The 14,204-nt window shown below is 44.7% G+C and overlaps 1 protein-coding gene across 1 annotated transcript; it reads right to left on the bottom strand.

The window, feature by feature from the left end:
* Positions 1-10,515: 10,515 nt before the first annotated feature.
* Positions 10,516-11,826, bottom strand: LOC130482372 (uncharacterized protein F54H12.2-like). The gene has a single exon (XM_056855078.1). The coding sequence runs from the start codon at positions 11,824-11,826 to the stop codon at positions 10,516-10,518; it is 1,311 nt and encodes a 436-aa protein (XP_056711056.1).
* Positions 11,827-14,204: the final 2,378 nt, after the last annotated feature.

The raw sequence follows: 14,204 nt of genomic DNA, 5'->3' as shown, positions 1-14,204 counted from the left end.
TGGGTACACTATGAATACTAATGAACTAATTTGTATATTTCATGAATATTTATGAGGTCGCCGGAAGTGATGTGAAATAACCAGTCCCACACTGCCACGTCACCGGATGTGATGCGCACACATACATATGCGGCCCCACCCCACACAGCAGCGGAAGTGAGGTTGCCAGGCCATACCCCCCTCCCACAGCAACACCAGAAGTGAACTTACCAGGCCGCTCTCTTCAATGTAAATGGATGGTCTTTCTCTAGTACAACCCACCTCTGCAGCATGGAACTTCCTCCAGCGCTTCTCCGCCCCGGAAAGGGGCTATCCACCAGTGGGAAGGGTTGAAGGCCACCATGTGACCACGTTGAGCAACAGGCCCCACCCCTTGACCAATAGTAAAGGGGCAGGGGCCCACTCTGCCCCCTGCTCTCCCCCCCCCCAACCCAGGGGTGGTTTAAAGGAAAGAAGCCATTTCTGTTAGCAGACACGCGCTCACGCTCTTGGGGAGAACATGGAAACGCCAGGCCAGCAGCTCGAATTGTTCAGCCCTCCACCCATGGTGAGACCAAGTTTTAAAAGACTTTATCACAGTGGGTCTGATGCAGAAGATTTTGTGCCTAAGAAACTCCAGTTTTCCTCGACGGTGCTTGATGATGAGACGCGAACTAGTTTCACCAATGGGGCAGGAGAAGAAGCCATTCCACAGCCTGAAATGGAAGATTCGCAAATGTTGGCTGCTGTAGAAGAATTGTGTCCAGATTCCCAGCCTTTGTTTCCATCATGGATTTCCCAAGCACAGGTAAGAAGAGAGATGGAGGGGTGGTGGTGGTGGCAGGAGGCAGAGATTTCACTCAAGAGAGCTTTTGAGTGAAAAATATGCTATTTATTTTGTAGGAACCCATAGTAATTAGTTCCAGTATTGAATCAATGCCTGAAATTGAAGATTTCCAATTGCCTGAAGTCCTATCAGAATTGTGCCCAGATGCCCAACCTTTATTTTCATCACCATTGCTCTCCCAAACACAGGTAATTTAAGAGCGAGAGAGAGAGGGTAAGGGTGTGGGGTGGTGGTGGCCCAGAGCTATGGGGTAAAATATGCTATTTATTTTGTAGGAACCCAGTAATGCAGCAGCAGCAGCAGACATGGTTCCACTGCCTGAAATTGAAGACTATTTGATGCTTCAAGCTCTAGCAGAAGTGTGCCCAGAGCCCCAGGACCTGATTTCAACAGAGCGCCGCCAGACACAGGTAATTTAAAAGAGAGAAAGAGAGAGAGAGATGGAAGGGGGGGGGAGATCTGTATACAGTACAGGCTATGTAAAGAGCTTCTGAGTAATACATGCTTTTTATTTTTTTAGGACCCAACTACCAGTACATCTGAATCTTCAGAGAAACGGACCAACGCTATTCCAGCAAAGAGCATTCCTCCACCGGGATCAGCTGTGGCTATTGGGATGACTCAGGTTGAGAGACTGGCGGCCATGAAAAGCTATTTGCGCTTGCAAATGGACGAGACTATAGACTTTATTCCGCCTCAGAAACGCAAAGAGGCCATGAAGAGCATTGTCAGAGCCACAGTATATGGGGTTTTGAAACACTGTGTTAAAGAATTTTTGTATGAATCTTGTAATGGATGTGTCCAGCAACAGCCAGCGCAAGAAGCGCATGAATGTCTGACTTGGTCGGTGAAAATGATTGATCAGAAAGTAAAATTTGTCTGTGATGAAATATGCACCTCTCCTATTATCCTGCTTGTAACTTCATTAGCTTATTGTTTTCAAGGGCTCATCTTTACACAGGAAAATATGGACCAAATTTTCAATTTGTTAAACAGAGTAGGAGATGCATTAGATTCACAGAGGACTCTTAAAATGATTTTGAAAGAGAGTGATAAAAGAATGTTACAACATGTTCAAGGATATATTAATGATAAACATTATAAGTCCTTTTTTATCAACCGGCAAAATAAATAAAATGCGCAATGTTACATGTAATTTTTTTGGGGGAGGGGAGATTGCAATGTCTTTTGGTTTTCTGTAAAAAAAAAACTTTAAATAAAGGAATCATGATGCTGACAATCAGTGCTGTTTTTGCCCAGACATGACCCATTGGGGGGGGGGGTATGTAGTGAATTTAAAAAGGGGAAGTCACCATTTTTCAGCAGGCCATGTGCTTGTAAGGGTGGGGTGGGGGGGGGAGGGGAGGCCAGCACGATGATGCATACCCACCATTTGAGGGAGATTGGGGTGGATGGGGGAGTCACCATTTTTCAGCAGGCCATGTGCTTGTAAGGGGGTGGGGAGAGGGGAGGCCAGCACGATGATGCATACCCACCATATGAGGGAGATTGGGGGGATATAGCTAATTTTTTTAAAATGGGGAACTTACCATGTGCTTGTACAGAGAGAGAGAGATGCATCCATAATGGCAGAAGGAGGGGGGAGTGGGTGGGGAGGGGTACTTTGTATGCATGTTTCAATGGCTGCAACACACCATGTGATTACAGTAGCCAACCATAAAGCCTCTTTAAAAGCACACAAAAGACTGGCCAGAAAGTGTCACATGATTAAATTACCCAATCAGGCTTCTTTAAAGAACAGAAGAGGCAGCAATTTAAAAAGATTGGACAGAATGCACCATGTGATTAAATCAACCAATCATGAAGCGGCCAGCTGCTTGGGAAGGATTAGTAGGGGTGTAGCATAGTCCATTTGGAAAGCACATGTTCAGGAAGATGGAGGAGGAGGGCAGAGCTCTTACGCTTGTAAGTAACTCAGACATTTTTTGCTTTATTGGGACTAAAATGTTAGATATTTGGAAGCCTGTAATATAGAACTAGTGTGGTTTTAAATATTCCATTGAAAGAATGGCGGTTTTGTTGCATTTTCACAAAGCAGGACAGACTTTGTTTTTGTAATGGGTAGCTGGGAATTGGGGACTAGCCTGGTTTTTAAAATATTTGTTTTTCAATTATAGAGGGAAAACTAAATAATGCTATGGCTGAAGGAAAGCCTGCAAAACAACCAGGTATCTTTTGTGTACTTTCTTACTCTGCAGTTTGAAGAGAGTTTGCATGTTAACAGAAACATTTTGTGGAGGGGCGAGGGGGGGGGGGAGGAAGGAGAGACATGCCCAGGCACGTTCCAGCGTGTCCAGGCCTGTTCCATTGAAAGAAGGGTGATGTAGTTATTTTAAATGGGAAATTTATTTTTATTTTGTTTGGCTCTATAGAGCAAGTCAGTCCTGAAAGAGCTTCAGGCATCCTACATCAGAGCCCTGGCCCAAGCCCACAACCTGGAACTTCGGGGGTCTCTTGCAAATCTACTGGCAAACCCACTAAGCATTACAAACATCAGCAGAAAAAAATAAACATTATGGCTGCAGGTATCTTTTAGATCTATTTCTTTGCTTTGCAGTTTGAAGAGAGTTTGCATGTTAACAGAAACATTTTGTGGGGTGGGGTGCGTGTGGGGGGGGGTGAGGGGGGGGAGGAAGGAGAGACATGCCCAGGCATGTGCCAGCGTGTCCAGGCCTGTTCCATTGAAAGAAGGGGGATGTAGTTATTTTAAATGGGAAATTTATTTTTATTTTGTTTGTTTCTATAGAGCAAGTCAGTCCTGAAAGAGCTTCTGTCTTCGTACATCAGAGCCCTGGTCCAAGCCCACAACCTGGAACTTCGGGGGTCTCTTGCAAAGCTACTGGCAAACCCACAAATCCCCACAAGCAGCCTCAGACCTGCATGAAAGGAGCATCAAAACCTCTCAAGGCGAAAGCATGCGGTAAATCAAAAACACAACACAGAGACACTATGGGCTATAAACGCAAACAAAAGGGATATGTTTCTGCACCACCCAGAAAGAAACAGAAAATGGACACTACTAACCTGATTGCTGCTGTGAATGCCATATGTGAAAGTTTTAAAGCGCAGATGGTAGCAGTGCTTCAGAACTTTGTAAATCCTATGGTGGTCAGGCAAAGGGGGGCAGGGCGGGTCAGCAGGCGTTGTCATGCACAACAAAGGAAAACCAAGCGTTTAAAACTGAAAAAGTTATGGCAAAGAGTTATTAAAAAACGTCTAAATAATGCTAAAATGGTTAAATCACGGCAAAAAAGAAGTGAATCTCTCTTAAAGTTCCTTAGCAAGGTTAAAAAGTCTAAGAGACCAAAAGAGAGTGCGGCTGATGGCCAACCCCTCCGCACAGAGGGAGATCCCTTAGCCGCTCCCATTTTGGCAAATAACTCAGCTGTGCAACCGGTATGTGATTCCCCTGGAGAGGGACCATCCACAGCCCTTTTGGCAAATAACACCGTTGTGCAACCGGTATGTGATTCCCCTGGAGAGGGACCATCCACAGCCCTTTTGGCAAATAACACCGTTGTGCAACCGGTATGTGATTCCCCTGGAGAGGGACCATCCACAGCCCTTTTGGCAAATAACACCGCAGTGCCCCCTTTATGTGATTCCTCTGAAGAAAACCCCTTAGATCTGCCCCCGCAAGATTCGCCCCCTCCCCCCAATCACCCAAGTGTTTACCTAGAAAGGGAAGACCATTGGGAACGGCAATTGCAGCGCCTGCCAATGGATCAATATGTAGAAATGTTCAGATTTGTGAACTTGGAACAGGTGGCCCATCCTTTGCAAGCACAGGAGGCTATTCGCCAGTCTCTTCAGGGGCTTCTCAATGACTTGAGGCGTAGAGTCCATGAGGGTGATTTAGTCCAGCTCCACCTCCAGGGAGGCGGTTTAAGTGACCCTCTTCGTTCTGTGAGGAAGTCCGTGGGGGATTTCTCTGCAGATGATTTTATTAACCAGATGTCAAACCTTATGCAGAGTAATGCAGAAATCCATCTTCATGGGTCCCTGCGTTTAGTTATGACAGTTATCAGAAACAGAGGTGGGCGGGCAAGGAGAGTTATAGGCAGTGTCCTCTACAGTGCAGTCATTTCTAAGAAAAAGCACTACTTATTAGATCCAAATAATGCCACTAATAACTGGTGCTTTGGGATAAGTCTCTTGGGAGTCATGTCAAAGGAGTTGGTTACCATCCCAGAACTAGCAGAAAGTGCTCGCCGACTGTATAGGGAACTGGGGTTTTCTGATGAGCAGAAAATATTACTATCTGACGTGGTCACATTTGAAAAACATTTAAAGGTTAATATAGGTGTGGTGATCAATGAAGGGAAAGGCTGGGAAATCTTTAGAAGCGGTCCACCAGTCTACCCCCAAACACACTTCGTCCTCCTGTACGATAATCATTTCTGTGGCATAAAAAATATTAAGGCATTTTTTGGCCAAAGAAATTATTGCACAGTCTGCGGCAATGTTTATAGCCATTCACATTCCTGCCGGTATAGATGCCGCTTATGCTTGGCCCCCCAGTGCGATCTGCAGCCGCCGGAGGAGAGGTGCCCTAATTGCAAATTATACTGTAAATCCAGAGCCTGTTTAGAAAGGCACAGGTCTCTGGCAAGCAGCTGCAAAACTAAAATCTATTGCCATTCATGTCATGGTTATGCTCCAAAGAATCACACATGCAGGGTTCGGTGGTGTAAGCAGTGTAAGGAGCCCGTTGGCGAAATTAACAGCCATTGCTGCTTTATGCCGCCTCTTAAAGAGAGTGAAATAACAGAAAAATATATCTTTTATGATTTTGAATGTACGCAAGAAACAGGCGTACATATACCAAATTATATTTTTGCAATGGGGGTGGCTGAATGTGATACCTATGAGTTCAAAGGAACCCAGTGTGTTTCAAATTTTGTTAAAAAATTCATTGACAAAAAATTCCAGGGGTACAGTTTTCTTGGTCATAATGCGAAAGGATACGACAGTTACTTTATCATTAGACAACTTCTGGTTGAAAAGGTAGATGTAAACCTCCTTACACAGGGTGGAAAACTGATGTGTGTTACTGTTAAAAAGCTGAAAATCAGGTTTCTGGACAGTTTAAACTTTTTGCCTATGAAGCTGGCCAAATTACCACAGGCCATGGGCTTTGATGGCTGCAAGGGCTTCTTTCCCCATTACTTTAATACGGCAGCAAATTATAACTATGTTGGGCCGATGCCTAGGGCGGAAGATTATGGCGTTGGTCATATGATGCAGGGGGAGAGAAGTGAGTTTCTTTCCTGGTACCAGGAGAATGAAGGCCGTGTTTTTAACCTCCAAAAAGATCTGGCCTACTATTGCCAACAGGATGTTAAAATCCTGAGAAAGGCCTGTCTCCTGTATAGGAAAGAGATTATTTCCATGGCTGGAATCGATCCTTTTAATCATATAACTCTTGCAGGGGTGTGCATGGCCATGTTTAGATTCATGTTTTTAAAACCAGATACAATTGCGCTGTTGCCACATGACCATTACCATAGGCAAACAAAGAGGTTTTCAACCCCCTCTATACAATGGCTAATGTATCTTGAATACAAAGAAGGCATTGAGATACAGCATGCCTTGAAGGGCGGAGAGTTTATAATAGGTTCTTATTTTTTGGACGGATACGCAGTGATTGGAGGCCGCCCTACAGCCTTTGAATTCAACGGGTGCTTCTTCCATGGCTGCCCAACCTGCTATAGTGCCACTGAAAGGAACCCTCTGACAGATTCTACCTTTGGTGAGCTGTACTATCGAACACAAATGAAAGAGAGTTATTTGAAAAGCCAGGGGTTTGCAGTTAGGGCTCTGTGGGAACATGAGTGGCGGGAGATGGTGGAGGCGGACGGGGATCTTGGCACTTTTCTAAGCAAGAAAAAATTCCCTTCACCTCTGATCCCCAGAGATGCTCTCTTTGGGGGACGGACAAATGCCATCTGCTTGTATTACAAGGTAAAGGCAGGTGAAAAAATAAATTATTACGATTTCACAAGCCTCTATCCATTTGTTAACAAAACAAAGAAATACCCAATTGGGCACCCCACAATTATTTATAAGGACTTTGCCCCACTATCTGAATATTTTGGCATAGCCAAAGTTAAGGTCCTACCGCCTCGGGGCCTCTTTTTCCCTGTTCTACCCCTTAAGACGGGGGGCAAACTTCTGTTCCCCCTGTGTCGTACATGCGCAGAAGGTAAACTGAAAGGGCCATGTGTGCATTCAGATGAGGAAAGGGCTCTAGAAGGGACATGGTGTACTATTGAGCTGGTGAAAGCTCTAGAGAAGGGCTACAAGATTATATCTATTAGTGAGGTGTGGCATTTTGAAAAAAGCTCTGAAGACCTGTTTTCAGAATATATTAAAATGCACCTTCGACAAAAACAGGAAGCTTCTGGCTACCCCAACTGGTGTACAGATGATGAAAAGAAGGCAAAATATATTACCGATTACCTAGAGAAAGAAGAAATTCAATTGCGTGCTGAACACATAGCTGTGAACCCCGCAAAGCGGCAAATTGCGAAATTATTTTTAAACTCTTTGTGGGGTAAGTTTGGCCAGCGCACAAACTTGGTGAATACAGATATAGTGAGGGATGCGACAAAACTTTTAGAATATGCCTTTTCTCCTGCATATGATGTTTCAGGGTTTGATGTAATTGATGATGAGACCGCAAGTGTGTCCTGGAAGCACTCAAAGGATTCTGTAACTTTAACAGGCAATACAAATGTACTGATTGCCTGTTTTACAACTGCTAATGCCCGGCTATGCCTTTATGAAGTGCTAGACAAGCTGCAAGATCGTTGTTTGTACCATGATACAGATTCGGTGATATTTGTAAGTAAGGACGGGGACTGGAATCCGCCTCTGGGGGACTATTTAGGTGACCTCACAAGTGAAATACCACCAGATGAACACATCACCGAGTTCACGTCAGGTGGCCCCAAAACGTATGGGTACCGGTTAGCAGGGGGAAAGGTGTGTATGAAGGCTAAGGGCATCACGCTCAATGTATCAAATTCTGAAAAAATCAACTTTGACACATTGAAGGACCTGGTCCTAGATTACGGCTCAGAATCCGAGACTCCGCCTAAAGAGATCCAAGTCCAGCAGCCCGCCATTAAAAGAAACAAAAAACAGTGGCTCATTGAGACAGGGCCGCTTAAGAAAACATTGAAAGTTGTTTATGATAAGAGGGTTCTTGTGGACAATTACAAAACCTTGCCATACGGTTTTTAGGATGGATGTGCGATGGAAACATCCATTTTCCGCAGTAGTGGCAGGGCCAAGTAACTGCGGGAAGAGTTTCTTTGTAAAAAATATTTTGGACAATGCCCCGCATGTGCTTTCTGTCATTCCTGAAAATCTTGTGTGGTGTTACAGTTGCTGGCAGAATCTGTATGATGAAATCCTCTGTAAATATCCCTTTGTAAAGTTTGTTGAAGGACTGCCTGAAACACTTAATGATGATCAACTGTTCCCCACTAATAAAGTAAATATGATCATCGTGGATGATTTGATGGACTCTGCTTGTGAAAACACCGAAATTGAGAAAGCCTTTACCAAATACGTGCATCATCGGAACCTGAGCATTTTATTTATTACTCAGAATATTTTCTTTCGTGGAAAAAGCAACCGCACCATCAGCTTAAATACCAAATATCTGGTGCTGTTTAAGAACCCCAGGGACAAATTACAGATTGCCACGTTGGCACGCCAAATGTACCCAGGGAAGTCACAGTTCTTTCTGGAGGCTTTTGAGGATGCCACCCAAAAACCATATGGGTATCTGGTTGTGGACTTAAATGCCGCCACACCAGATTCTTACAGATTAAGAGCGGGTCTTTTCCCCCCCGAATGGCCTGTGGCGTATGTGTTAAAAACAAAACAGACAACCACTGGTTACAAAAGGAAACAGCCAACCCACTAAACACTCTGTTAGACCTAAATCCTCCAAAGGGCAACATGTCCCGTTGTGTAAAGAGAAATTTGGAGCTCCTAAAACTACTTATCAAGGCCTCCCCACAACAGAGGAAGGCCATTCTCTGCGCAGCTTCAGATGATCTTGTCGCGGCTATCTCAGAAATTGCGCTCAATACTCTAAAAGGCAACATCCCCCTATCTCAGCGTCAGGTTTGTGTGCTGCGGAAAAGACGCCGTTTTATTAAAAACCTGAGTGACAAAAAAGTATCTCTGAAAAAGAAGAAGCGACTTGTAAAGCAGTCTGGGGGGTTTATTGCACCTCTGTTAAGCTTTGCTATACCCCTCTTAACTGGCCTTTTAACAAGCCAGTAATGGCATATGCTGAAAAAATGTACTTGGTTCCTAGCCATCAGCTAGAACAAATAAGGAATCCTGTTCCCCCTAAGGAGGAAAACATCAGAACCACCACAATGCAGGCCTTGGATACTGAAATGAAGGGGGTTCTCCAAAGGCGTGACTTAACAGAATATGACAGGGTCAAGCATTTTGAGGCCCTGCTGCAAAAATTTTTAGCTCATGTGAAGCTGAGGGACAATGAACAATCTAAATTGAGCCTGTTTCTGTCACAGCCCGAGACGGCCTCTGTAGAAAGCCCTGTGAGTTCTGATGAAGTCTACCAAGAAATAGTGGACACCATGCCTGCTAGAGATAGGAGCCGTGCAAAGCTGTTATTAAACAAAATGAAACAGAACAAAAGTGTTTCTTCTTGGGATGACCGTGGAACTTTTGTATATAGAGGAGAAAGTATTAAAGGCTCTCATATTATGGATTTGGTGAAGGGGATTACTCAAACAAATGCCGTGCCTAGCCATCGCCTGCCTAAAGGTTGGACTGTTTTCATGAAGTCCTTGGCTGAGCTGAATGTACCCGCTTCTGTTGTGGGCAACCCAGCTAATCGCCAAACTTTGGAGCAGCTGAAAAACCCTCCCCCCCGTTACAGAGACCCGTCCCCTTTCTCGCAGAGCCTCTAAAAAACAACAAGCTACCACTGCACCCCCCTGGATCAGCTTCTAATTCTGTAAAAAATAAAGTGGATATTTTTTTAGAAAATTGATTGTGTGCGTTTTTTAAAAAATAACAACAGGCAAAAGGTTATCTTTTAACCCCACGGGGGGCACTTTTATTTAAATACAATGTTGTTGTTGTGAAACTCACTGCATGTTACACATGCCTGGGCTTGCTCAAAGAAGTTGGGGGCAAGTCTGGGCTTGCCCTTCTTGTTTTTTACAAATTGCTCCACCATTAGATCATTCTGTGCTAAATCATCAGAATACAGCTCTTGAATCTGTTGAAAAGATAGTCCCTTACTGCGCAGCTGCAGAAAAAATATGCAATGATATCCACAGACCACAGAGTCAGATGCTTGCAATTGGCAGGGCTGGAATACAGTCTCTCTGGTGTTTTTTCTCAAAAACCTCACAATGGTTTTGGGAAACAAAGGGGAGTCTGGAGGGTGCCCATAAGAGTCAAAGAACTCGCCATGTCCATCCTCTGTCAAGTATATGGCTAGCCAGTGTTCCCCAGGGCGGTTGTGGGGGTGGGTATTCACAACTAGTCCTGCTGGTCTTTGCTGTAATCTCTGTTTGGGGAGCCAGTCACTTGGGAACACACCCATAAAAGTCTTTTTGGTGTAGGGGTTTGTAGATAGCACAGACATTAGCTGCAATGTGTCCATGTTACATATAGTCAAATAAAACATTTCGCCTATGGTTTATCTCTATAACGTTGTCAAAAACACCATAGACAATCATGTTGACGGTGTGCGGCAATGCTCTAGCAAAGCGTACTTCAGCCCGCAGGTTCCCTGTTTTAATCAAGGAATAGTGGTCTGCACATTCCTGATCTGGTGAAAGGTCAAAAGCAAGCAGCGTGTAGCCCTGGGCAAACTCCTCACGGTTAACTAACAAAGATCTGTCTTTCATATGTTTACCAGCTGCCTGAACGAGATGCATGTATTCCCTCACGCAGTTTCCCGATGCAAAGTCCGGTTGCAGAGGCTTAGCAGGTACCTGTTCGCCATCCATGTAGAGAGCCACAAAATTGATGTCGTAGTGTTTAAAGTTAAATGGATTTTTATTATGGGCCCCGCTGAAGGCATCGTTATCCACCAGTCCAATAACTAACAGCTTGGGCAATTGTCCCAAAAACAAATTCTCCTGGTTGCTGACACGGCTTCCAGCAGGGATGCTAAACACCTTCATGCCAACGCGATCCACAGGGTATTTGGCATTAGCTGTAAAGAGCGCCTCTGCGTGGCCTAAACGGACACCAGGGGCTACTCTTACTTTCTTTACAAAAAGGGAGGCTGCCACGATTTGTACTTTGCAACCCCTGTTCGGACCATCTGTCATGAGGCAAAAGGCATCTTTGCTACGTGTCAGTTTAATCTTAACATCAACTCCATTTAGCAGCAGCTTTTCTTGAAAAAATAGGTCGCTGTGAAGGCGTCCCAGCAAATCTATTTTTCGGCTTTCGGCTGTGAAGGTGGCTCTTTTAATAAACCCTTCATTATTTCCAGGCACGTCTGTTGACTCATGTCCTCCAGGCGTGTCTTTGTAAAACAGGCCTGCAGAGAACTGTGTGGCTAGCGTGTCATTGCTATAATTGAGGACCGATTCTATAAATGCCCTGTAAGGATAGCAGTTGCTACTCTGACTGATGAGGCGGTCTCCCAGTGTCACATCCAGCTGACTAAAGATGGACGCTATTGGGTAGTTCACCAGACTTACCCGTGCATCTCTGTCCAAGTTTGTCCCATCTTCTTTCACAATTTTGCAGCACAGATAAAGTAGGGTGTTATTTAAATCCATGTAATCTTCACCATTTCCAGCGATGAAAAAGTCCAGCGGTGCTGTTTCTGATAAGGCCGCCAGGGGTGGGACTTCGATATATAGGCATCTCTCAATGCTAGTTTGAGTAGGGGCTATTTGGAACAGGTCTAGTTCGGATTTCGTGCATTCTTCTGAGCCGCTGTGAATAAAAGCCATTGCTGTTTAAAATATATCTCCTGGGCTGAGAGGTCGTCTCTTTGCCCTTCTCTTTGCCTTCCGCTTCTGAGGTGGCTGCCGCTTCACGCCTTTTCTTTTAAAGGGCTGTGGGGGGCCAGTTAGTTTCTTTTAACCCCTCTCTTCCTTTTAAGATACATGAGGCCCAGCCCCTCTTGCGGCATAGGCGGGTTCACTTTATTCAGAACGGCTTCAGAAACATGCCCTACTACATCTTTAGCAATATTTCGGGCTGCAGTTTTCACGTGGGGTTTTATGAGTTCAAATCCCCTCCTCAAAAGCGGTACCGCTTTTCGAAAAAGGCTCCTAAATATGCCCCCTACCCCTGCACCGTACATAACCGGGGCTCCATGGTAACCAGGGAGGGCATAACCTGCTTGATTCCTGTAGTACTGCCTATAAAGATCAGGATCACCGTAGCTTTTTAAGATGACCATTTTGCACGCTTAAAAGACCAGGCCTTTCCGAGGACGAAAGTGGAGCTTTACTATTACCTTGCCAAATCGAAATGACACATTTTTACGTTGGTCCGTCTTAATTTCAATAGTGATGGTGTCTATGTGCTGCTTATTCACAGGGATGTAGTGAGGCTTGTCGTAGATATTGCTGATACAGTCACCGGTCTCCCCCCGCACTGGGATACAACGCAGTAAGGGCACATATGCATCTCCCACAATTTGGTGATCCACAATGTCTGTGTAAATGTACAAAGTATTGAACCCCCCCGTGATGTCTGCTGTAAACAAGATTTTTTTACTTGGCTGCTGCGGGACTGCCCCTAAAATGTAGGCCAATACTGAAGAAGCTGAAAACATGTAAGTAGGTGGTGCTTTTAGTATGACCTTCCTAAGCACTCGGTCATAGTCCAGGCGTATCTCAGGGGGGTTTTGGTGAGACTGCATGATGCTGTTCATTTTCCCCACTAGGTCAGTAATACTTGAATAATAGCCTCGAGGGACCGTGAAAGCCCACCGTTTCTTCCCGTCTATTATTCCAAAGGCAGAATCTTCATTGAGGGTGTTCCAACTGTGTGGATATTGTATCTCCACCAGCCCTACATCCCAGGCCCCTGGCAGCTCCAATGGACGCGCTAGATGGATGGTGAAGGCAGAAGCAGTGTTCTGTGGAAAAACAGTTGCGCTGGCGTTGCTCGGGAGGGTAACGTAAAAACCGCTGTCAGCCATTTTTTTTTTTTTATACAGGGTCGCAAAGTTGAGAAGCTGGAACCCAGCTGTTAAACTTATCGGGCCACCCTAACCACTTAACTAGATGGTATTTTCTTTTGCCCTGCCCTTTTGAGTCTATAATTTTTTCAATCCGATAGACTCTGTCTCCTTTACTCTTAATTTTCAGCAACTCTTCAGGATAGAACGACCCTATGACAGGGTCTCCAGCATAATCCTTTAGCCGGTATACCGGTCTCCTGCCTCTACAGATGACCTGCGCCACTAAGAATATCTCATCTGTGTAGCTCTGTTCATATCCCTTTACAAAAAGTCCTTTGCTTTTAGAGACACGCACATGGTCTCCTTTTCTAAACAGGGGTCTCTCCACATCCTTTTCATTTCTCCCAACATGGTCTCCATAAACCCTTTTCCATACTGTCTGTGCATTGGTTGCATTTACATCCACAGGGCGGGTCCCAATTGTCCTGTGAAAGCTGTGATTGTAACTTTGTATGAGCAGCGGCAACACATCGGTATATCTGAATGTATTGTTAGCTGTAAAATACCGCCACATTTTTGTTTTTAAGGTTCGATTGAAGCGTTCCACAATGGCCGCTTTGACTTCGTTATTGGTGAAAAAGTGGTGAACTCCATGCTGCTTTAGCAGTTGTCTTACAGACTGGTTTAGAAACTCTTTACCGCGATCAGTCTGAAGCTTGGCAGGTATTCTGCCTTGTTTGAAAATATCCTTAAAGGCCTTTGACACACCCTCCCCTGTCTTGTTTTTTAAGACTGATGCCCAGGCGTATTTAGACAATATGTCAATCACTGTTAAAATGTACTTGTAGCCATCATTATGTTTGGAAAACTTCTGCATATCCACTAAATCAGCCTGCCACTGTGCATCCAGACTAGAAACGATTGTCTTGTTTCTCTTAAAGTGGATCCGTGGCTGTTTATGCAATGTGTAAGCATCTTGCTCTGAAAGCCAGGTAGCAACATTATTTTGTGTAAGAGTTTTACACTGCTTTTTGGCAGCCTGGAAAAGAGGCCTCACCCCGCCAAGGCACCCTGCTTCTCCAGGTGTGTAATATATGTTCCTTAAGACCTCCTCTTGACTGGGTGTCTCCATTGCCCCCCCCCTCTTAACAACAGAATGACCACACAGGGCTAAAAAATACATGTTTTTATTGC

Source organism: Euleptes europaea, chromosome 9 (genome assembly GCF_029931775.1).
Source record: "Euleptes europaea isolate rEulEur1 chromosome 9, rEulEur1.hap1, whole genome shotgun sequence".
NCBI classification, from domain to species: domain Eukaryota; kingdom Metazoa; phylum Chordata; class Lepidosauria; order Squamata; family Sphaerodactylidae; genus Euleptes; species Euleptes europaea.
This window is presented reverse-complemented; position numbering and strand designations above follow the sequence as displayed.